Raw genomic sequence first — 23,882 nt, forward strand, 5'->3', positions numbered from 1 at the left:
TTTTTTTTTTGTCAATATGGGGTGCTGTGTGTACATTAATGAGGAAAAAAATGAACTTAAATGATTTTAGCAAATGGCTGCAATATAACAAAGTGAAAAAAGAGATAATTTGTTTTGTCACTTCTGGTTTTTAAGCTGTCGTTCCCTGGTTGATATGGCCAGGAAAGCAGCTAACCAGGCATGATCTGTGTTCGGTTAGCTGCTTTGGAGGGCAGTAGATAAATTGTCTCCACAAAGATTACCATCACCTGCCCAATATGAACATATGGGGTTTTATTAACACTTTGTGATGGCGATAATGTTAAATAAAGTAAAAAAAAATTAAATTTAACTTTTATAATATATTAAAAAAAAGTGTCACTTACAGTTTGCAAATGCAGCTGCACACACAGGTATCGCCGCAAATATCGTGAAGGCACTAATGCTAGCATGAGCTATGAGAGAGATGCACAATTTCAAGACTTGACATGTTTGGTATCTATTTACTCAACATACCCTCCAATTATTTTACCAAAAATTTGGTGTGTACTAAAATTCATTTTAATATTTTTCTTGAAAATGTGTTTTGATAAACCATTGCTCAAAAATTGTGCAACATAAAAAATTGCAACTACCATCACATTTCTACAGGGACTCCTCTTCTATAAAAAATTGTAAAAAATGTAACGTTCATTAACAGGGCATTAAGTCATTTTGTAGCCAAAAATTGCAGATTTTTGTTTGTGTCCAAAAAAAAATAAAAAAATAAAATAAAATAAAAAAAATTGCTGTAGTGCCAAAGTAGTTGGGTTTCGATATAATATGCTACAAAGTATGCATAGGGATAGATAATAATCTGACCCTGATGCCTTGTTCACACCTGAGTTTTTGATGTTTGAAGCTGCATTATGTTAAACATTAAAAATCACATTGTTTCAAATAGTTTTGTTCACACAAGGTTCTTTTCAGAATTTGAGAATTTTTGACCCCATAGACTTGTTACGCATGTTTCTGAGGTCTTCCTATAATAACTCTCACCTAACTACACTATGCTCATGTGTTAACCACTTCAGCCCCGGAAGAATTTACCCCCTTCCTGACCAGAGTACTTTTTGCGATTCCGCACTGCGTCGCTTTAACTGACAATTGCGTGGTCGTGTGATGTTGTACCCAAATAAAATTGACGTCCTTTTTTTTTTCCCACAAATAGAGCTTTCTTTTGGTGGTATTTGATCACCTCTGCGGTTTTTATTTTTTGCGCTATAAACAAAAAATAACGACAATTTTGAAAAAAATTTTTGCTATAATAAATATCCCCAAAAATTAAAAAAAAAAATTTTTCCCTCAGTTTAGGCCGATTCGTATTCTTCTACATATTTTTGGTAAAATCTTATAAGCGTTTATTGATTGGTTTGCGCAAAAGTTATAGCGTCTACAAAATAGGGGATGGTTTTATGGCATTTTATTGATACATTTTATTTTTTATTTTTTTACTAGTAATGGCGGCGATCAGCGTGTGTGTGTGTGTGTGTTTGTTTTTTTTGTTTTTTTTTTTTTTATATCGTGACTGCAACATTATGGCGGACACATCGGACAATTTTGACACATTTTTGGGACCATTGGCATTAATACAGTGATCAATGCTAAAAAATTGCATTGATTACTGTAAAAATGCCACTGGCAGTGAAGGGGTTAACCATTAGGTGGCACTGTAGGGGTTAAGTGTGTCCTAGGGAGTTTTTCTAACTGTGGGGGGGAGGGGCTGTGTGTTACACTACACTGTTTACCGCTCCCGATCACAGGGTGACAGTGTCACTAGGCAGAACAGGGAGATGCTTGTTTACATTAGCACCTCTCCGTTCTCCCTCACAGTGAGACGATCGCGGGTATCCCCGCAGACATCGGATCCGCGGGACTCGCGGTCACAGAGCTCCTGGCAGGCGCGCGCGCCTGCGTGCCGCCTCTTAAAGGGCAACGTACAGGTATGTTAATCTGCCTGTAAGTGCCCTTCTGCCGCAGTATATCTGCGTGAGGCGGTCGGGAAGCGGTTAATGTAGCCTGAAGCAGAAACTACAGGCAGGGTGGATTTGATTGAAATCATTAGTAAAATAGCTTGATTTAAATCAACTCCATTATAAATCAGAATTTTTAAAGAGCAACTGTCATCTCCATTCCGCAGTGGCTCCTCCTGACCCGCTGTTGATTTATCGACAGTCCCATTCACTTTAATGGGATGGCTGGTGATGTGGCGGTGACGCAACAAGGTGAGGGGCATGGTGGCAGCAGGTGAGTGGATGCCCGCTAACGGGCGCTACAATGATGGATCTAAAATGATAGGTGCTCTTTAAATGGTAAGGACTTATTCTTGCTGGCAGTTAGAATCTTTAATATTTGCAAACAAAATGAATGTTTCCTAGAATAAGCTGTCAGGTTAGTAAAACAGCGATATCAGAACCGATTTAATCATACGGTTGGCAGTGTACATACAGTGGAATATAAAAAGTCTACACACCCCTGTTAAAATGTCAGGTTTCTTTGATGTAAAAAAAAAGACAAATAGTTTCAGAACTTTTTCCACCCTTAACATGACCTATAAACTGTACAACTAAATTGAAAAACAAACTGAAATCTTTTAGGGAGGGTAAGTAAAAATAAAAAAATACAGATTTGAAGAAAGGCTTTCCGGCGCTCAGATCTTGTGATGTCAGGAATGGAATTGTATAATGATGGTTCTGATAGAACATTAATGTTAGAACAAAAAAAAGGGGGCGGGAGAGAGAGGAGGCAGCCATCCTCAGAGGGTGTCTATAGCCTCTGTGAGCATAGCACTGAAAAGGGAAGGGGGGTGTGGAGGCGCCAACCTCAGGGGATCCCCTGAGGTGAAGGACCGCCAGTGAAGCCTGCACACCAGCACATCCCAGGACAACACAGCCCCTGATGGACATCGCCACCCCATCTGAACTGACTTACCAGTAAGTGTATGTATTACGCCTTCACCATATAACAGTGTCAGCAGAGTTGGCGCCTCCACACTCCCCTTCTCTTTTCAAAAATAAAAAAATAAAATGCGGTTGCACACCCTCTTTTATAACTGGGGTTGTAGCTGTGTTCATAATTAAGCAATCGCATTCAAACGCATGTTAAATAGGAGTCGGTACACACATGCCATCATTTAGAGTGTGTGTCTGATCCCAAATAAAGTTCAGCTGTTCTGATAGGTCTTTCCTGACTTTTTCTTAGTCGCATCCCACAGCAAAAGCCATGGTTGGCAGAGAGCTTCCAAAGCATTAGAGGGATCTCATTGTTAAAAGGTATCTAGCTATATTATGGAACACAGTGAAGACAGTCTTTATCAAGTGGAGAAAATATGGCACAACAGTGACATTACCAAGAACTGGACATCCCTCCAAAATTAATGAAAAGACGAGAAGAAAACTGGTCAGGGAGGCTGCCAAGAGGCCTACAGCAACATTAAAGGAGCTGCAGGAATATCTGGCAAGTATTGGCTGTGTGGTACATGTGACAACAATCTCCCGTATTCTTCATATGTCTGGGCTATGGGGTAGAGTGGCAAGATGGAAGCCTTTTCTTACAAAGTAAAACATCCAAGCCTGGCAAAATTTTGCAAAAACACATCTGAAGTCTCACAAAAGCATGTGGGAAAATGTTATGGTCTGATGAAACCAAGGTTGAACTTTTTTGGCTATAATTCCAAAAGATATGTTTTGGCGCAAGAACAACACTGCACATCACCAAAAGAACACCATACCCACAGTGAAGCATGGTGGTGGCAGCATCATGCTTTGGGGCTGTTTTTCTTCAGCTGGAACGCCTTAGTCAAGGTAGAGGAAATCCTGACCAGTTCCAAATACCAGTGAATATTGGCACAAAACCTTCAGGATTCTGCTAGAAAGCTGAACATGAAGGGGAACTTCATCTTTCAGCATTAGAACGACCCAAAACATACATCCAAATTTAACAAAGGAATGTCTTCACCAGAAGAAGATTAAAGTTATGGAATGGCCCAGCCAGAGCCAAGACCTGAATCTGATTAGAAAATCTGTGGGATGACCTGAAGAGGGCTGTGCACAGGAGATGCCCTCGCAATCTGACAGATTTTGGAGTGTTTTTGCAAAGATTGGGCAAATATTGGCCAGTCAAGATGTGCCATGCTGATACCCAAAAAGACTGAGTGCTGTAATAAAATCAATAGGTGCTTCAACAAAATATTTTAAGGGTGTGCACACTTGTGCAACCATATTTTCGTTTTTTATTTTTAACCCCCCCCCCCCCCATCTAAAAGATTTTAGTTTGTTGTTCAACTGAGTTGTACAGTTTATAGGTCACATTAAACATTAAAGGTGGAAAAAAGTTCTGAAATGATTATCTTTGTCTCATATTTTTTTACATCACAGAAACCCTGACATTTTTAACAGGGGTGTGTCCACTGTAGATTTGCAAAACAATTGGATGAAAGGAATATTCCTGAACTTATGTTTTAGCTCCTGGTTACTGTGAAATTGTGTGAGTACATCAATGCAGTGCATGCTATCTCAGCTTGCAGAGCTTGGATTCATTGAAGGAGTTACCACAAATGTAGATATTGCAGAATATACAGCCTTGTGCTACATAACTAAGCTCCATTTCATGCTGAATAAACTAAATTATTAATGTATCTTAAATGGAAAACTATCTTTTAGAGATTTTTTTTTTTTTCTCCAAAAGCATTTTTTTAAATCTTTGCTTTATTTCCACAGTGTCTATAGGTGTGATCATGCAGTTGGGACATGATAGAAAAACAAAACCAGCACCTCCCATAGAGGCTGAAGAAACCGATAATAAAAATAGAGCCCCCAATCAGACCAGCTCCTATTTTTTTATACAGTAATTCTGGACAACTGCAGATTTCTGCACATTGGGCGCACAGAACTTTCCTACCATAAATAAGGCCGTGTCTATTCAAATCCCTAAAGTGGATGTAAACCCTCACATACCCAGTGAAGTGAACAGCCTCATATGATACACAGAGATGAAACAAATCTCTCTACATAAGATTTGTATATCTGCTGTCTTCACCAATTAAATACTGTTTAGAAAGTGCTCTTCATGTTCAGGAGATTTTCTCTTCCTGTTTAACATGGAGTGTGAAGTCTGGGCATACAGCCAAGACAGCTGATTGGAGGAAAGGCACACACCCTCTCTCCTCATAAGTAGAGACTTTCAGAGGTGTTCTGTGACAAGGCAAGCTGTCTGCTAATCTATATATAGTTCCCTCCCTGACACAAAACTCCAGCTGCTTTTATCATATTTGATGGAGAACTTGTCAGGCTTGATCAGGTTGATAAGAGGAGCAGAGCAGGAGAAAGCTACGGGACATAGTGCTTTAAAGAGAGATCACAAAACGCTGCAGCTATGTGCCCAGCTCAAATTTCATGACTCGGGTTTACATCCACTTTAAGGACTGTGTGTGTGTATGTGACGTCACTAACATGTTCTGATCAATGCATTTTGGAAGTCTTCAGCTCCCATTGTCAAAATAATGCTGATTTTCTGGGTTCTGTAAGATCCAGAGTTATTGTGTTTTTTTACAAGTCAGAACGGTTCATTTTGGGGTTTACATCCATATAGATCACCCTAGGGAACGCTCTGCATTAATTATGTGCCTGGACCAAGTGTCAGCATCCGTGCCCCCAAAACTAGAGGATATTGGTAGGAAAGGAGGAATAAAAACCCTGAACCAGAATTGGACTGATTATTAAGATAATTAAAGTAGCTGTAAAGGTCATCTTTGTGTGTGCGTATGTATATGTATGTGTGTGTGTGTGTGTGTGTGTGTATGTATATGTGTGTGTATGTGTGTGTGTATATATATATATATATATATATATATATATATATATATATATATATATATATATATATATATATATATATATATATTGTGTGTGTATATATAATATTGTGCACAGACTGGCCCTAAACCTCCTCTTCTGGAGTCCCCCATTGCTGAGCTGTGTGCATCCATAACCGCATGCAGTGTGGCTGGGTCCCGCCCCCCCCCCCCCCCCCGCCCTTCTTCTCACAGGCTTTCACTGAAGCCAGTGACCTCCCACTGCTGCTGGGTCTCCTGTGAGGAGTGAGGGGAGGAGAGCTGCTGCAGAGAGGCAGTGCTTGATCGAGATCGGCCTCCAGTAAGTGTTTGAGGGGCTGGGAGGAGCAGTGTTTGAAATTTAGTGTGGGGTGTTTCCCCCCCCCCCCCCCCCCCCCCTTTTAATGCAGAGAATGCATTGGGCTAAAAAAAAAAAATAAATAAATAAATCTTTCCCTTATGACCACTTTAATAGTTTCCTGTCCGGTGGGCAGCGATTCCAATTTTTACTCTTGCGGAGCTAAAGATCATCCACTGGTATCTGACATTTCTGGATGTATTGAGTGCTGTGTTCCTCGCTCAGCACTGTGGTTCCACCCACTTGGCACAACTGTTCTGCAATATTAACTGCATTTTTCAAATTTTTTTTTTTTTTTTTTTTTCCTTACTTGGGTACATTTGGTGTTCTGTATTTATCACTTCATGTTTAATGTGTTGTACAGACAGAATTGTTGGCTGATGTAATTGGCAGATATTGTCTGGCATGTTCATTGTGCTGTTATTTCATCAAATAATTGTTCTATCAACAAGCAGTTTGTGGCCGGTGAATGTGAACCCTCTGCCTGTGGGTACCTTATGCTGCTGTTGTAAGCAGAGATATATGAACACCTTGATTTGAGGGTCTGTTTACACTAGGTGTGATAGGACTGCATTGGGAGGCTATTCCAGCGCAGTCTCACCACAAGACAAGACAAAATGCATAGTCTCCTACCTGGCCAGTTCATACCTCCTGCATTTCGGTGGTGTATTGGTGTATGCTGAAAAGGACTGCATTCAGTACCCCCCCCCCCCCCCCCCTTTTTTTTTTTTTTTCCTCTCCAATGCAGTGTGACACAATCCACCGCAATGTGACCAATGAAACTTAATGTCACTGTGTGTGACATTTTAGTAAAGTTTAGTTTACTGCGATCATCTACCGCACCCCATGCAGCCACTGGTATGACCCAGCCCTTATTGTAGCCATCATCACATTGGTCATATGTGCCTTTCTGCTCAATGTTTTTTCTTAATTTTTCTTTAGCTGCAATAACTACAGCTAAGCTATACCATGACCTGGAGAAATGAGAACCTTGACAAAGCAGCAGGTGCGCTGTTCTGAAGATCGACACGCCAGGACCTAATGTCGAGATGATCAAACCGATAGGGGTGGCTGACACGTTTCAGGGGAGTACCCCTTTCCTCAGAGCCTAAGTGAGCAAATCATTTGCTCGCCTAGGCTCTGAGGAAAAGGGGACTCCCCCCGAAACGCGTCAGCCATTCCTATTGGTTTGATCATCTCGACATTAGGTCCTGGCGTGTCGATCTTCAGAACAGCGCACCTGCTGCTTTGTCAAAGCCTTTTATGAATGCTCGCTTGTGAGTATACATCTTGCTGTTTTTATGCTTTAATACAGGGCTCGACAAACCCTGGGCGCCAGGTCGCATTTTCGACTAGAATTAAGGACCTGGCGCCTGGGGCGGCACACATGGGGTATCCTGTCTCCGTGCGGACCCCGACCCCCCCCCCCCCCGTGCGATCGCGTCCGGCCGCGGCGGCCGGTAATTGAAGCCACGGCTTTGCGGCCTTCTGCAGTACTTCTGGAATCTGGTGCCATCTTGTGGTGGCTGTTGGTATGACAACACAACCAGCAATGCTAATGGAGCTTCCCCTGCCTATTTTCACTGCCCGCCCATCTCCTTCCCAAAGTGTGGGGATAGCCTTTTTTTTTTTTTTTTTTTTTTTTTTTTTTTTTCATAATGGCTTTTAATTTTTATTTTTTTTTTTTTAAGTGAAAACTGTTTATTTTTTTCTTAATTAAAATAAATTTATTTGTTACCTCCCTGCTTGGCCCCTTTCACACGGGCTGTCTGATCAGGTTCGCCTGTCAGTTTTTCAGGCGGACCTGATCTGACCCTTAGAGCCCTTTCACACCGAGCCACGGGGGGCATCGGCGGTAAAGCGGCGCTATTTTTAGTGCTGCTTTACCGTCATTTTAGCGCCGCTATTCGGCCGCTAGCGGGGCGGTCTTTCTGTGTAAATTTAAGATTAGTTATTTTTTTTATATTGAAAATAAAGCTTTGTCGGTCGTTTAAAAAAAACCTGGCTCCTAACTTTTTTAGCTGGCTCCTAGATTCCAAGCAAATTTGTCAAGCCCTGCTTTAATAAAGCTTTACTAGTGGTAATGCACTAGGTCGGTGCGCCCGCCTTCTTTTCTTTTTCCCTTTAGTCCATGAACACCCATTGTTCTGAGGAGGTAGACGGCAGGCATTACTTCATAAAGTTGGTCACACCACATACTAAGTCACTGGACTCCTGAGCGCAGGAGTGATTTCTACTGAGATGGGAACCTTCAGGCCCGGTTCACACTGATGCGAGTTCATGACGCATGCGATGCATCAAAAACACTTTAAATTCGCATGTCATCCCTAAAGTCATTGTTTTCAATGACGGTCGTTCACATAAATGCGTTGCGATTCCTCTATGAATGCGATGCGATTAAAAAAAGGGTCTTGTGCAAGTTTACTGCGTTGCGAATTTAGTCTCCATAGACATCAATGTAAATCGTTCTTGAATCGCATTGATGGTTCGCATATGTGCGAATTCCACCACACTTTTTTTTACATTCTGATTCCATTGGCTAGAATATCAATCGCAGCTATGTCCAACTCCTGAAATTCATGGTAAATTTGCACCTCACAAAGCGCATCAGTGTGAACCGGGCCTCACAGTGACAACACTGTTTCATGTATCTTTTCATTGCTGTATGAAAAAAACAGCCAGACTGGGGGACCCTCCTTATGCTCTCATCTACTGTAAGCTGCCTGATCACCTCCTCTTGCAGCTTGTAGTTCTTTTAAACATGTAATGCATAAAATACTACTACTGTATGTGCTGACTGGCTCATTCTGCACCCCTTCCACTCTGTTTGATATGTGCAGAGCAGGACTTGTATGTTACTTAACATATTTGAGGCAGTAATATTAACAGTATTAGTAAATACAGTTGATGGCTTTTAAATATGTAGCTAGACAAAAGTCTGTGTTAAAGTTCTTGCTTTTAAAGGTGAACCCTACTTGCCCATTGAATGCAGAGTAATGGTTTTACTGCATAGTAGCCAGGGTGAATTTGCTTTAAATCTACTAGTAAAAAGGCTTGATTTCAATCAACGCTCCTTTTTTTTTTTTTTTTTTTTTAAAAGAGCATCTGTCTTCTCTGGCCCGCAGTGGCTCCTCCTCTGACCTGCTGTTGACTCACCGACGGCCCTATTCACTTTAATAGGACATCTGGTGATGTGACAGTGATACAACAAGGTGAGGGATATGGCAGCAGCAGGTGAGTGGATGCCCACTAACAGGCACTGCCATGATGGGTCTGAAATGACAGGTGCTCTTTAAATCTAAGGAATTATTCTTGCTGGTAGCTAGAATTGTTAAATATTTGCAAACAAAATTTCCTATTTAGAATAAGCTGTCAGGTTAGTAAAACAGCAATATCAGAACCGATTCAATCATACAGTTTGTAGTGTACATAAATTTGCAAAACAATGGGATAAAGAAATATTCCTGAACTGTTTTTTATCTCATGGTTACTGTGACATTGTGTGAATGCATCAATGCAGAGCTTGGATTCATTGAATGAATTTCCAAAAAGTAAATATTGCAGACTATACAGCCTCCTGCTACATAACTAAGCTCCATTTCATGCTGAAAAAGCTAAATTACTATCTTAGATACATTTTTAGCTAATTGCATACACCAATAAAACGGTACCGCATGCAGTCCTTTTCAGCATACACCAATACAATAGCAGTCCCCTTTTGTTCCTGGTGCTTACCTTCCAGTTACTCCCCTGCTGCATCGTTTCTTCACCCAAAGCAGACTGTTCTTCCTGAGCAGACCTTAGGAAGTCCCAGAGTGTTGTCACTAGAACTTGAGTGAATAGAAATGAAGTACCAGCCACATAGGAGCGTGCTGTGTAGCAAACCTGTTCCTTTGCCAAGAGAAAATAGTTTGATATGGAGAGAGAGAGAGAGACCACCCTCTGGAGCTAGAACGGATTCAACTCTACTGGGCAGATGTAGGAGTCTGACCATTCTTCCAGAAGCGCATTTGTGAGGTCAGGCACTGATATGGACTTAAAAGGCCTGACTCGCAGTCTGCGCTCTAATTCATCCCAAAGGTGTTCGATCGGTTTGAGGTCAAGACTCTGTGCAGGCCAGTCAAGTCCCCCCACCCCAAACTTGCTCATCCATGTCTTTATGGACCTTGCTTTGTGCACTGGTCCAAATAATTTGGTGAAGGGGGATTATGGTGTGGGGTTGTTCTTCAGAGGTGGGGCTTGGCCTCTTGGTTCCAGTGAAGGGAACTCTTAAGGCATCAGCATACCACCTTGTGGCTCTTCCCTGCAGTATCTCTGCATAGGCCTCCTGCCTTGGTCCTCCAGACTATCAAATCCAGTCCCCATGCTTGTGCACTAAATGTGGAACCTTCCTCAGCTCTGATGGTTTCTCCCGCAGCTCCCTGCTGCTACATCCTTACTGGCTCGGCCCTTCACTGTCCCGCACGAACAGAACGGAACAACATGCTCATAACGGCTCCCTTGCATAAACTGACCCCCTCGGCAGGGTGGAGGTCACTAACCTCTAATCCTGGCTCCAATATGAGCCCAGAGCACCCCTGGCTCATTAGTGTGCCTGTTCTGTAAAGTCTGGCCTAAACTGCCCCAAAATAGTGGCACAGGCTCGCCTCTCAAATAAACAAGTGTGTGTGTGTGTGTGTGTGTGTGTGTGTGTGTATAGATCTATCTATCTCAGTTAAAGTGGTTGTAAACCCTGTTACACCGCTTTTTACCTACAGGTAAGCCTATAACGAGTCTTACCTGTAGGTACCTTGAATATCTTATAAACTTGCACAGTTTAGGAGAGATTTAGTATATGCGCTGCTGCCATCGGCGCATGCGCACTGAAGAAATGGGCCACTGGTGCCGTTTCTTCAGAACTTGTGCCGTGACCAATCACAGCGCTGGCGCCGCAAACCCGGAAGTAACTCCGGTGGAAAAAATCAGTGCCAGCGCAGATTCAGGACATCGTTCTGAGGTAAGTATTTCATAATGAGCTAGCATGCGCTGTATACTGGCTTGTTTGTGCCTTTTTTTTTTTCCCTGAAGGTTTACAACCTCTTTAAACATCAGTTTACAGTAAACCAGAACAAAGCTATAATCTGCATTTATTCTTCCTTCATACATTTTCTGTTTCTTGTTAAGGTATACTCCACATTTTCCAATGAAGACTATGACAGACGTAATGACGAGGTGGACCCAGTGGCAGCATCTGCAGAGTATGAACTGGAGAAGAGGGTGGAGAAAATGGATGTTTTCCCTGTGGAAATCGAAAAAGGTAACTGCTACATACACATCTTGTTCTGCCTTTGAACACAAACACCAAGCAAGCAGTATGGCCCATACCCTTGGTGCCTAAATTAGTCTGGAGGGTGGAACTGCTGATCCTCTGCTTCAGTGTAGAGGTTTGTTGTACCAATGACCGTTCATCAATGACCAACAGCTACTTTCCAAACCCGTTTTCTATCTGATCCGAAGGTTGGTTGCATAATTCGCAGATATGTTAGCCAGCAAAGATGTATGTGTGATGGTTGCCAACTACTTTGATAGAGTTTATGCCATAATTTACAACAGCCATGTATGTGCATACCTGAAATTAAATAATTGATAGTAGATCTGAGTGTGGTTGCTTTGGGACCCTAGAGGCTATTCCTCCTGTCTTGATAGTTCTTTGCAGTGCACACATGCAGATTTGGCTTGGTCTTTAAAGCACACTCCTTATGAAAATGCATGGCTCATTTAAAATGCAGAGTTGCATATAATAAAATAAGGAGGAAAATGTCCTCGCTTTACACCTTACCTTATGTATATTTTGGTATATGTCCTTATTGGACATATTTCCCTTCACTTGCTGTATCTGCCCCAATCACTGGGACTAGAGGAAAGGGCAATCCTTCCTGACGGGAACAAAGATGGCTACAAAAACCTAACAAAGGTCCCAACCTGTCCATTTTAAAAAGCCAGTTTGTGTAATCTATTCAGTTTGCCCTAGATCATCATCATGAGTTGCCATGGTGTGGGCAGGCTAGTCTCCAGCATCATAACCAATTATGCTGTAGAGCCAGGACCCACCGTGTCATTTGTTGCTATGGTAATGGTTGATTGGCAACCTGTGAGTGATCCAGGGCAGGTGCCATGCAGGGTCCCCCACAGCATCCAGGAGAAAACTGAAGTCCACATCCTCCACCTCTTCCCTCTCTGCCATGCTGTGGGTGCCTAAAGGTAGGGCTCTGCTGTGATTTTGGGGCTCTGTGTTTTCAGCAAGGCGGTTGTATGCATTGCCCCAGGCTCAGTTTTCCCACTAATAAGTAACATTTCCCACTACTAATAAGTAACATTTACGCTTTTTACATTTTAGGAGATTTTGAATACTTATAAAAGGGTGCATCAACTGAAAATAGGTTGCGCAAAGCTGTAGAGTATATGAAACAAACAATGATTTTCTAGCAGTGGACCGTTTTTTCTCATGTCTTATATTTTTCTGTATTTTTATGTTCAGGGGACTGTGGCCTTGGCATCAGTATCATTGGAATGGGGGTTGGTGCAGATCAGGGCTTGGAGAAATTGGGAATTTTTGTAAAAACAATTACAGAAGGAGGAGCAGCTCAGAGGGATGGACGGTAAGTAACATTTACATTATTTTTTTTTTTTTTTCTCCCCTCCATTTGTTCATCAAAATCAGAAACCATATTGTAAAGGGCTACACAAACTGGCGCTATATAAATCTTGTATAATAATGTCTTTAGAACCAGCTGACAGTCCTGGCTGACCAATATCAACTTGGATCATCTGACAGGTGTAAAAACTCTGAATAGTTAAATAGATAAAGTGATGCGCTTGTAATATCTATAGGATATCCTACTAGTCAATGTGCTGACAGGTCACATTCTACTTGTGGATACTTTGTTACAAACTATACAAAAACTTAAACAGTGTTTAGCATAATATAAATATAAATACAATGTGTAGAAAAGTCTGCTTTGAAAGTCTAATTGGAGACCTCCCGGGATACAAATCCAAAAGTTAGTTCACCATTTGTTTTGAAAAGGTGATTCCTTTGCAGTTTAGAAGAAAAATGATGATGATACCTCTCATCTGTGTTTAAACAAGGCTTACTGAGTCTGGGTTAATCAGCAGAGGATAGGCTTGGATCATCTAATCTCCGCTTCTCCTGTTCACATGCTCTTATATGATATAAAAGATATAGATCGCATTTACTGATATATGGTCAGTAGAAATCACTCGCCTCCGTGTTCCTCCGTTCTGCTCCTATTCAGGATCACTGCAGGCTGCACACTGACAAGAGCTGACAGGCTCCTTCTCCCTCATGCGTATCGTCACTAGACACGTGACTTTTTCAAAGGTCCTTTCAAAAGGACCATGTGTCTAGTGACGATACGCATGAGGGAGAAGGAGCCTGTCAGCTCTTGTCAGTGTGCAGCCTGCAGTGATCCTGAATAGGAGCAGAACGGAGGAACACGGAGGCTGATTAACCCAGACTCAGTAAGCCTTGTTTAAACACAGATGAGAGGTATCATCATCATTTTTCTTCTAAACTGCAAAGGAATCACCTTTTCAAAACAAATGATGAACTAACTTTTGTATTTGTATTCCGGGAGGTCTCCAATTAGACTTTTAAAGCAGACTTTTCTACACATTGTATTTATATTTATTTATATTATGTCAAACACTGTTTAAGTTTTTGTATAGTTTGTAACAAAGTATCCACAAGTAGAATGTGACCTGTCAGCACATTGAATAGTAGGATATCCTATAGATATTACGAGCGCATCACTTTATCTATTTAACTATTTATAAGTGGGGTGTCACTGAATGATTGCAGCTGCAGTATCTGGATATTTGAACTTTTCTTTTTATATCAGTTTTTTATATATCAGTTTATTTTTCACACTACTTTGCACACTATTTTACAGTTTTATATATTTACTTTAGCGCTTGAGTACCTTAATACTTTTATGTAAAAACTCTGACCTGTCTTATTCCTATTAATGTTTGCTGGTTCTTGGGTTGATTGACAGTTGGAATCTTATTTTTTCTTTTTTTTTTTTTTTTTCCCCCTTTAAATTGTGCCTTGGTTCTTTAGCTGTAGTATGCTAAAGAGGTTAAGGCTACATTCACACCTAAGCATCACGTTTTTATTTTTAATTTTTTTTGTGTTTTTTTTTTTTTTTTTTTTAGCATTTTTGCAGCTTTTGTCAGGTGTTTATTTCAGTTATTTTTAAACCAAAAGATGTGTAGAGCTGCTGTTTGAGCAGAAAATGCCCACCAAAACCCTTGAAAAATGCTCAAAGAGCTCATGTTGTGCTTTTTTCAATTGAAGTCTATAAGGGCAAAAACGTTCAATTCTGCCTGAAAAGTAGCTCATGTACTTTTTTTTTTTTTTGAGCGTCAGGCGTTTTGCGATGCTGAGATGTGAACAAGGGCTGTTGAAAACAATAAGTTTTTGCTTGTTGAGCATTTTGTAGCCTCTACTCAAAAAATGCTCAAGTGTGTAGCTTTACCCATAACAGCTTAATAAAAATGCTCTTAAGGAACAAGCATTTCACATTTAATAATTATGCTACCAAAATTAGTGTGCGCTTCAAATTGCCTCCAGCATTGCTCCTGTTTCTTTTTGCTGGAGGCTGCTATTTTGCTGAAGCCCAGAGCCCCTAAACGGCAGTAAATCTTTGGGCTGTCAGCAGATCGGCCTCTAAAAATTCGGCACAGTGCCTAAAAATAGAGAGCAACTGAGCATGTGCAGAGCAGAGGGAGACTGTGTATTCCTGGATTTTAAACAGTATAGGCCAGGGGTGTCCAAACTTTTTATAAAGAGGGCCAGATTTGATTGCGGGAACATGCGTGAGGGCCGACCATTTTTCCTGACATTCTTTGAACCATTAAAATTGGGTCTAAGTGTGTTTGTCCGAGCACTAATACACTGCCCAACGAGATTTCTCTTGCCTTTGTGGCTGTGTGTGGTGAAGAGATGAGCTTGGGCATGTTATTTGGATATACCATATTTATTGGCGTATAGCACATTCACTTTAAGAGGGAAGTTTCAGAAAAAAAATCTTACACTTTAAATAAATAACTGTAAAGCAAAATAAGGGTCAGTGCCCATCAATGCAGCCTAATCAGTGCCCATCTACAGCCTCACAAGTGCCATGAATGCAGCCCCACCGTTGCCATGAATACAGCCTGATTCATGCCCATCTGCAGCCTTGGAGAAGACAGGGAGGGGGCAGGACGAGTGCTAACAGATTACATACAGGAGAAACTCCTGTTTTCTTGGCGGCCTCTTTAATACAAAGTCCTGCCTCCTATGATGGGCAGAACAGTCGTCCAATAGCGGCGCAGGAGACGGGACTTCCTTTTACGGAAGCCGCCGTGTAAACAGGATATTCTCCTGTATGTACGGCACTCGTCCCGCCCCCGCCCTGTAACTTCCAAGGCAGCCAGCATATATATCTTTTGTGGCCCCCGGCGCTCTGGGATTCATTGGGGGCCACATAAGATATACTTGTCCAAATTACCAGGCAGGCCGTTCGAAACCAGAACGCGGGCCACAATTGGCCCACGGGACGGACTTTTGACATGCCTGGTATAGGCACTTATTTTTAACGTTTTATAGAACTATAGCTGGAAAAGGGGCCTGAAGTGATCTAGCAGGACTTAATTTTCTCACTAAAGTCCCACTTTAAATTTGATGCATTTCATAGGTAGGCCATGTACAAAATTTGAAAAACCAAAACCCTGCACCCAAGAAGCCTCCTTCTTCTGTAAAGTCAGAATAATAAATAACCTTTCATCTCCTCTGTGTTATCAAGATCTAAAGTACTGTGTCCTCCTCCTCCTTCTTTTTTTTTTTTTTTTTTTTTTTTAATGCATTCAAATCTTAAATACCTTCTCTCACACCACTGATGTGAGGTCGCGTAACCCTCCTCTGCTCCCTTTCCCCGATCTAAGGAATGCGTAAGGAGGGGCTGAGAGAACCCTCTAATGTCAGCCGGCCAGTAGAGGAAGGTCAGGTGACCTCACATTGGTTCTGTGACATCAGGTATTTAAGAGTAGAATTGTAAAAAAAAAATGCACACAGTACTTTGGATCTTGATAAAACAGAGGGGATGGCAATTATTTATATACAGTTGTGCTCCTAAGTTTACATACCCTGGCAGAATTTGATTTCTTGGCCATTTTTCAGAGAATATGAATAACACAAAAAACATTTTTCACTCATGGTTAGTGTTTGGCTGAAGCCATTTATTATCAATCAACTGTTTATTCTTTTGAAATCATAATGAAAACAGAAACTACCCAAATGACCCTAATCAAAAGTTTACATACCCTGGTAATTTCGGCCTGATTACATGACACAAAGTGGTTTGAATGGCTATTAAAGGTATTAAAAGGTAACCATCCTCACCTGTGATCTGTTTGCTTGTAATTAGTGTGTGTGTGTATAAAAGGTCAATACGTTTCTGGACTCCTGACAGACCCTTGCATCTTTCATCCAGTGCTGCACTGATCTTTCTGGATTTGAGTAATGGGGAAAGCAAAAATTGTCAAATAATCTGCGGGAAAAGGTAGTTGAACTGTATAAAACAGGAAAGGGATATAAAAAGATATCCAAGGAATTGATAATGCCAATCAGCAGTGTTCAAACTCTAATCAAGAAGTGGAAAATGAGGGGTTCTGTTGAAACCAAACCATGGTCAGGTAGACCAACTAAAATTTCAGCCACAACTGCCAGAAAAATTGTTTGGGATGCAAAGAAAAACCCACAAATAACTTCAGGTGACATACAGGACTCTCTGAAAACATGTGGTGTGGCTGTTTCAACATGCACTATTAAGGAGGCACTTGAAGAAAGATGGGCTGTGTGGTCGTGTCGCCAGAATAAAGGCATTACTACGCAAATGCCACACGGTGTCCCGCTTACAATATGCTGAACAACACAGAGACAAGCCTCAAACCTTCTGGCACAGTGTCATTTAGAGTGATGAGACCAAAATTGAGCTTTTTGGCCACAACCATAAACGCTACATTTAAAGAGGAGTCAACAAGGCCTATGATGAAATGTACGGAGGTGGATCGCTGATGTTTTGGGGATGTGTGAGCTACAAAGGTACAGTAAATTTGGTCAAAATTGTTGGCAAGATGAATGCAGTATGTTATCAAATACTGGAGGAACATTTGCATTCATCGGCTAGGAAGCTGCGCATGGGATGTACTTGGACATTCCAACATGACAATGATCCAAAACACAAGGCCAAGTCAACCTGTCATTGGCTACAGCAGAATAAAGTGAAGGTTCTGGAGTGTCCATCTCAGTCTCCTGACCTCAATATCATTGAGCCACTCTGGGGAGATCTCAAACGTGCAGTTCATGCAAGACAGCCCAAGAATTTACAGGAACTGGAGGCTTTTTGCCAAAAGGAATAGGCAGCTTTACCATCTGAGAAGATAAAGGGCATTATCCACAAATGCCACAAAAGACTGGTTGTCATTGATGTTAAAGGCAATAGATGGTATTAAGAACTGGGGTATGTAAACTTTTGATCAGGGTCATTTGGGTAGTTTCTGTTGCCATTATGATTTTAAAAGAGTAAACAGTTGATAATAAATGGCTTCAGCCAAACACTAATCATGAGTGAAAAGTTTTTGTGTCATCATTCATATTCTCTGAAAAATGGCCAAGAAATTAAATTCTGCCAGGGTATGTAAACTTATGAGCACAACTGTGTGTTCTGTTCAAGCCACAGGGAAGAGCAGAAAAAGGAGTGGCGGGAAGGAGATCGCTCTTGCACACAGGCTTCAGAACTGGGAGGGAGGGGAAGAGGGAGAGACTCAGAGCAGACAGCGGGATTACTGAGTCACGTAAACTGACCTCGGTATCATGGATCACAAGCACTGGGCTGTTAAATATGCTTTAAAGGACCAGGATCTTTTTTTTATTTTTTGGGTTACAAACGCTTTAGGGCTCTTTCTCACGGGGCAGATCAGTGATGATCCGCCCCGTGAATATCCGCTTGCTCAGCGGGGATCGCTCCATCCCCGCTGAGCAGGAAGATGACAGGTGCATCGCTGCACACTGCAGCGGCTGACCTGTCAGAGCGCCGCTCTTCCCTATGGGGGGATCGGATGATGACGGACTGTAGTGTCCGTCGTCATCAAATCCGAAAACGAATGGAAAAGTAGGTTTTTCCTCCGTTACACTTTTCGGATCGGAGCGGGTCGGATGTCAGCGGACATGTCACCGCTGACATCCGACGCTCCATAGAGATTCATGTATGTCCGTTTTTCATCCGAAAACGGAAGGATGAAAAACGGACATACGGATCGTTAGTGTGAAAGAGGCCTTAAGTGAAGTTCTAAAAGTGCTAAATGCTCAAATCCATTGTTGCCTACTAAAAGTAAAGTAAGTATCACAAATTGGAAGAACTTTCCAATCTGCGAAGGTGCTGTGATTATAACCATACACTCAAATTTGAAATAAATTAAATATACACCCAAGTGTATACCAAGTGCCAATAAAGTGATCCAAAATGAATTAAGAAGCCAAAAGTCCAAAACATTTATGATCTGCCTTTGGATTCAAGTAATCTTCTTCCACCCAGTGATTTCTCACATTACCACTTGCGCAAAAGTGTGTTCACCACTGCTTTTAGATATTGCACTCACCTCTCCTAAAATGTCCTACATAAATTGCTTATGTAGGCTGTGGGGGCCGCACACCTTTCTTCAAACAAGCCAGACAGCAAATTTCTTTCTATCGCTCCAAGTGTTTAAAAGAAGAAGAGGTTACTCGCATAGCGTAATACTTCCATTTACATATTTTGAATTGATCAACGATGCATCATAGTTAACCCATACACACCTTCTTTGGTTCCTTAGACACTCACATTTTTAGCAGCACCTCCACAGATTGGAAAATTCTTATTTGTTTTATATAAGATGTCAGGTGCCAGATGTCAGTAACTTGATTGCCTAGACCAGGCATGTCCAAAGTCCGGCCCGTGGGCCAACCGCGTGCCCACGTTTCGGTTTTGAACGGCCCACCTGGTTATTTGAACATGTATATCTTTTGTGGCCCCCAACGATCTCCCAGCGCCCAGACAGACAGACAGACAGACAGACAGACAGACAGACAGACAGACAGACAGACAGACAGACAGACAGACAGACAGACAGACAGACAGAGACAGACACTGGCTGCCTTGGAGGGGAGGGAGTGGCACGAGATACACACAGGAGTATTTCCTGTTTACACGGCAGCCTCTGTAATAAGTCCTGTCTCCTGTGCTGTCATTGGACGACTGTTCTGTCCATCAAAGGAGGCGGGACTTTCTATTAAAAAGACCGCCGAGCAATGGCGTCCCTAAGAGGGGGCCCTGACCAGCGCCCCCCCCCCCCCCCCCCATTTTTTTTTTTTTTTTTTTTTTTTACAAAAGGGTAATGTCGTTTTGTTTGCATTCGTAGCGGATGTGCCGCATCTTATTAGGGGCGCCGCTGGAGTAACAGTCTCTATTGAGAGGGAGAGCATCCTCAGCCAGCTCCTGCGGGTGATTCCTCCCCCCTCCCTCTGCTCGCTGACACTGCATAATGCGAGCGCTCACACAACCACGGCCGCCTGATCTGCTCCTTCCCCTGCATCCTCATTGGCAGGGAAGAGCGAGTTACATGAAGGACTCCACCAGGATCCTCAGTTACTGAAAAAACAGATTGATTTCTCCCGTCCTTAGGACAGGAGAACCAGCCTATAAATTTCAAGAGATGCCAGACCAGCGCTGTCAATAGCAGGGGCAGGACAGCAAGAGGAGGCTGGGGAACTCCACCGTGGCAGAACACCAGGGCCTGGTGGCAAGACAACCTTTGCAACCCTGATAGTTCTCCCACTGCTTTGGACCCTTATATTTTCTTGGTATGCTGGTGACATATATCTCTTGTTTTTTGCCACCCTGGGGGGCCCCAATACAGTAGGAAGGGAGCTCACTGCAGAACATGTGAAAGGGCCCGTTGTGGGATCGTAGTAAAGGGCCCCAGGATATATATATAAAATTGCATTTTATAGTTGCCCCCCTACTTTTGTCCCTGTCCCCCCATGTGCCCCCCCCAAATATGAAAGCTGGAGACGCCACTGCCGCTGAGAAAACAGGAGTTTTTCCTGTATGTAATCTTTTGGCGCTCGTCCCTCCCCCCCTCCCTGTCCCCTCCGAGGCTGCAGATGGATGGGCATCAATCAGGCTGCACTCATGGCAATGGTGAGTCTGCATTTATGGCAATGGGGGTGCTGCATTCATGGCAATGGTGAATGCTGCATTCCTGGCAATGGTGGGTGCTGCCTTCCTGGCACTTGTAAGGCTGCAGATGGGCACTGACCCTTGTTTTGCTTCACAGTTCTTTTATTTAAAATTTTATTTTTTTTCCTGAAACTTCCCTCTTAAATTGAAGGTGCGTGTTATATGCCGATAAATACGGTATATACAAATAACACGCCCAAGCTCATCTGTTCACCACACACAGCCACAAAGGCAAGAGAATTCTTGTTGGGCAGTGTATTAGTGCTCGAACGAACACACTTAGACTGAATTTTAATGGTTGAAAGAATGTCAGGCAAAATGGTCGGCCCTCACTCATGTTCACTTCATCAAATCTGGCCCTCTTTTGAAAAAAAGTTTGGACACCCCTGGCCTAGACAGAAATAGAACTGTAGCTTGTAACCCAATAATGTTTTAGTTTTGCAGGCAGTGCATCACATGCCAACTTCATATCTCTTTGGGATTTTTAGTGGCGAGATATCCACATAAAAATTCCAGTTCTGCCCAACTGTTGTAACATTACAAAGCTAAGTGATGGCATTGATCCACTCTGAAGGACTGTCTATAGCAGGGATTAGCGGACCTCCAGCTGTTGCAAAACTACAAGTCCCATCGTGCCTCTGGGTATCATGCTTGTGGCTGTCAGTCTTGCTATGCCTCATGGGACTTGTAGTTTTGCAACAGCTGGAGGTCCGCCAATTGCATATCCCTGGTCTATAGTATAGAATAGAATAAACCATTATAGAGCTACACCTGATTTTCTTCTTTTTCTTTTTTTCCTGCCAGGTCTTTATATTCTGGTCTTTGTTTTGGGACATTCCCACTCAAACCACAGAAATAAAAACTTGGAGATTTTTGTTCCTTACCCTTTTTGTCAAAAACTTAATACCCTGGAATTTCACCTCCTATGAAAAGCCCTTGTAAAAGAGAGGTGAAATGGGGAGAGGGGATGTTGGAGATTCTAGTTTTCTGCATTCGCAGCTAGGTTGTAAAGCCAGATGGAGCTATTGCAGCGAGAGCTACCTGAGCATAAAAAAGTCTAGAGATTTTCAATGAGAACGGTAAAGTCATAAATCATATTCACAATACTGTACAGTACAAATATCACTTTTTTTTTTTTTTTTTTGTATTGTGTATTTGATTTATGAACTATGTTTGGCACAAATGCATTTCAGGATATTGTTGTGAGGTACTGCCTATTTTGTGATTCTTTGCCCTATTGCAGAATTTTGCAATTTTTTTTTATTTTTATACGAAAATATTAAAGGTAACCTCGTGGGAGAAAGGTAGATGCTGCTGTTGCTAAGGATCACCAACACTTTACAATATAACCACACAAACTTTGTACAATCAACTTTTTTAGATTTTACTCTTAACAAAAGATCTATAGTAGATTTTAAAGCTGAACTCTGATTTATCTTTTGCTACGCTTTACATAGTTTGAACTATGCCCCTTGCTAACGTGAGGCCGCTGGATGTTCTGTATGAACTGTGTTGCTGAGGCTACCTACAGCATACGGTCTCTGCTTGAACTGTGTTCCACATTTGAGCAGAGACCTTCCTGTCTCATACCCGGAACACAGTCTCTAAAGCGATGTATTCTAGCAATGAATACAAAGCTTCCTGAGTCAAAGGTTTTGACATCCTCGGCCTGCCTCCTTGACTCTGGACAATCTGAGGAAACTTTGAAAAGTGTAGCAAAACCTGGAGTTCAGCTTTAAAGTGATATTAAAGGTGTGTGTTTTTTATAATTGTATTTTTTTTTTCTATACTTGCCTGTCCTGTGCAGTGGTTTTGCACAGAGCAGCCTCGATCCTCCTCTTGGGTCCCACACTGGCGCTCTTGTCCTTTCCCTCCTGCCAAGTGCCCCCACAGCAAGCAGCTTGCTATGGGGCCACCCGAGCTGGCTTGCTCCTGAGCTGCTACATTTGTGTGTCTATTTACACAAAGAGCCATGGCTCAGCCACACCAACACTCTATGGAGGGAAGGGGGGGCTGCTGCCTACAGAATGCGTGTGTTCTTTTATTTTTATTTTTTTCCTTTATCATATGCTTAGTTTAAATGTACAAGTCATGGGGAGCCCGAGTTTTTCTTTATACAATTTTCTGCAATGTGATGCACGGTGTGTGACATAGATGTGTGTAATGTTTACCCAGACATGTTTTGCTATGAAATCTTACCACCAGTGTGCTCAGTAATGTGCATACTAAAATGTGTCATTGCATTTCTTCAGGGTGTGATGAGTATTTCACCAATGCCAAGAATTTGAAATCAATGCATATGTTACTGGGTTATTGTTGTAACCTAAAATATTTTTATTTACGTGTGTGTGTGTGTGTTTGTAGCAGCATTTATGCAGATGGGTGTCATTTCTGTAGTTAAAGTGGTTGTTGAGCCACTCTAACCTGTATACCCCATCAGCACTGCCTCCTATTGTAGTGTGTGATTTATAAAAATAAATGCTGCAAATACCTAATTTCACTGACGAGATTGCGATCACATGACTGGCCAGCTTTCTCCTTTCTCCTCTGAGAGATGCAGCGGGCAGGGCTGAGATTCCTCTGCTGATGTCAGTCCGGAGGGGAGGAGGCGAGAGCTAACTGGTCATGTGATTGCAATCTCGGCTCTTAAATGATATTTACAGTATTTTTATATTTATAAATCATTCAGAGGGGAACACTGCAATAGGAGGCAGTGCTGATGGTGTATACAGGTTAATGTTATGAGAGCAGCAGGAGGGGGTTGGGGCGGCTCCCACACAGACCGAGGAGAAGGGGGGAGGAGGACACAGGAGCAGAGGAGAGCAGATAGCAGGCTGCTGAAAAAGGCATACTGATACTGACCACGGTGTCTGGTCTCAGCAGCCATGATACACCGTGGTCAGTTTACAGAGGGGTGGGGAAAAATTGTCAGGATCAGCCAGGTTTTTTAGGTGTTACAGGGGGCCAAATAACAAAGGACAAGCTCTGTGTCCTATAACATGCATTAAAGGAGCAGGATCCAGTGTGTTTTTTTTTGTTTTGTTTTGTTTTGTTTTTTTTTTTGGGGGGGGGGGGGGGGGGGGGCGGGTTAGACGCTTTGCACTGGTGGCCTATCTCATTTCTTGCTACCCAAACAAGCCAGGAAAGTACAAATACCCCCCAAATTACCCCTTTTTGGAAAGTAGACGTTCCAAGGTATTTAGTAAGATGCATGGTAAGGTTTTTGATGTTGTCATTTTTTTCCCACAATTCTTTGCAAAATGAAGATTTTTTTTAATTTTTTTATTTTTTTTCCCCACAAAATTGTCATTGTAATAGGTTATTTCTCTCACATGGCATGTATATACCACAAATA

The 23,882-nt window shown here is 42.1% G+C and overlaps 1 protein-coding gene across 1 annotated transcript in view; it reads left to right on the top strand.

Moving 5' to 3' along the window:
* Positions 1–23,882, top strand: part of LOC141146987 (neurabin-1-like) — a 204,839-nt gene that overhangs the window by 61,611 nt on the left and 119,346 nt on the right. Inside the window, 2 exon segments of the mRNA XM_073633886.1 lie at positions 11,370–11,502; positions 12,724–12,844. Of these exon segments, the coding sequence (XP_073489987.1) occupies positions 11,370–11,502; positions 12,724–12,844 (254 nt within the window).

This window comes from Aquarana catesbeiana, linkage group LG06, assembly GCF_042186555.1.
Source record: "Aquarana catesbeiana isolate 2022-GZ linkage group LG06, ASM4218655v1, whole genome shotgun sequence".
Lineage (NCBI taxonomy): Eukaryota > Metazoa > Chordata > Amphibia > Anura > Ranidae > Aquarana > Aquarana catesbeiana.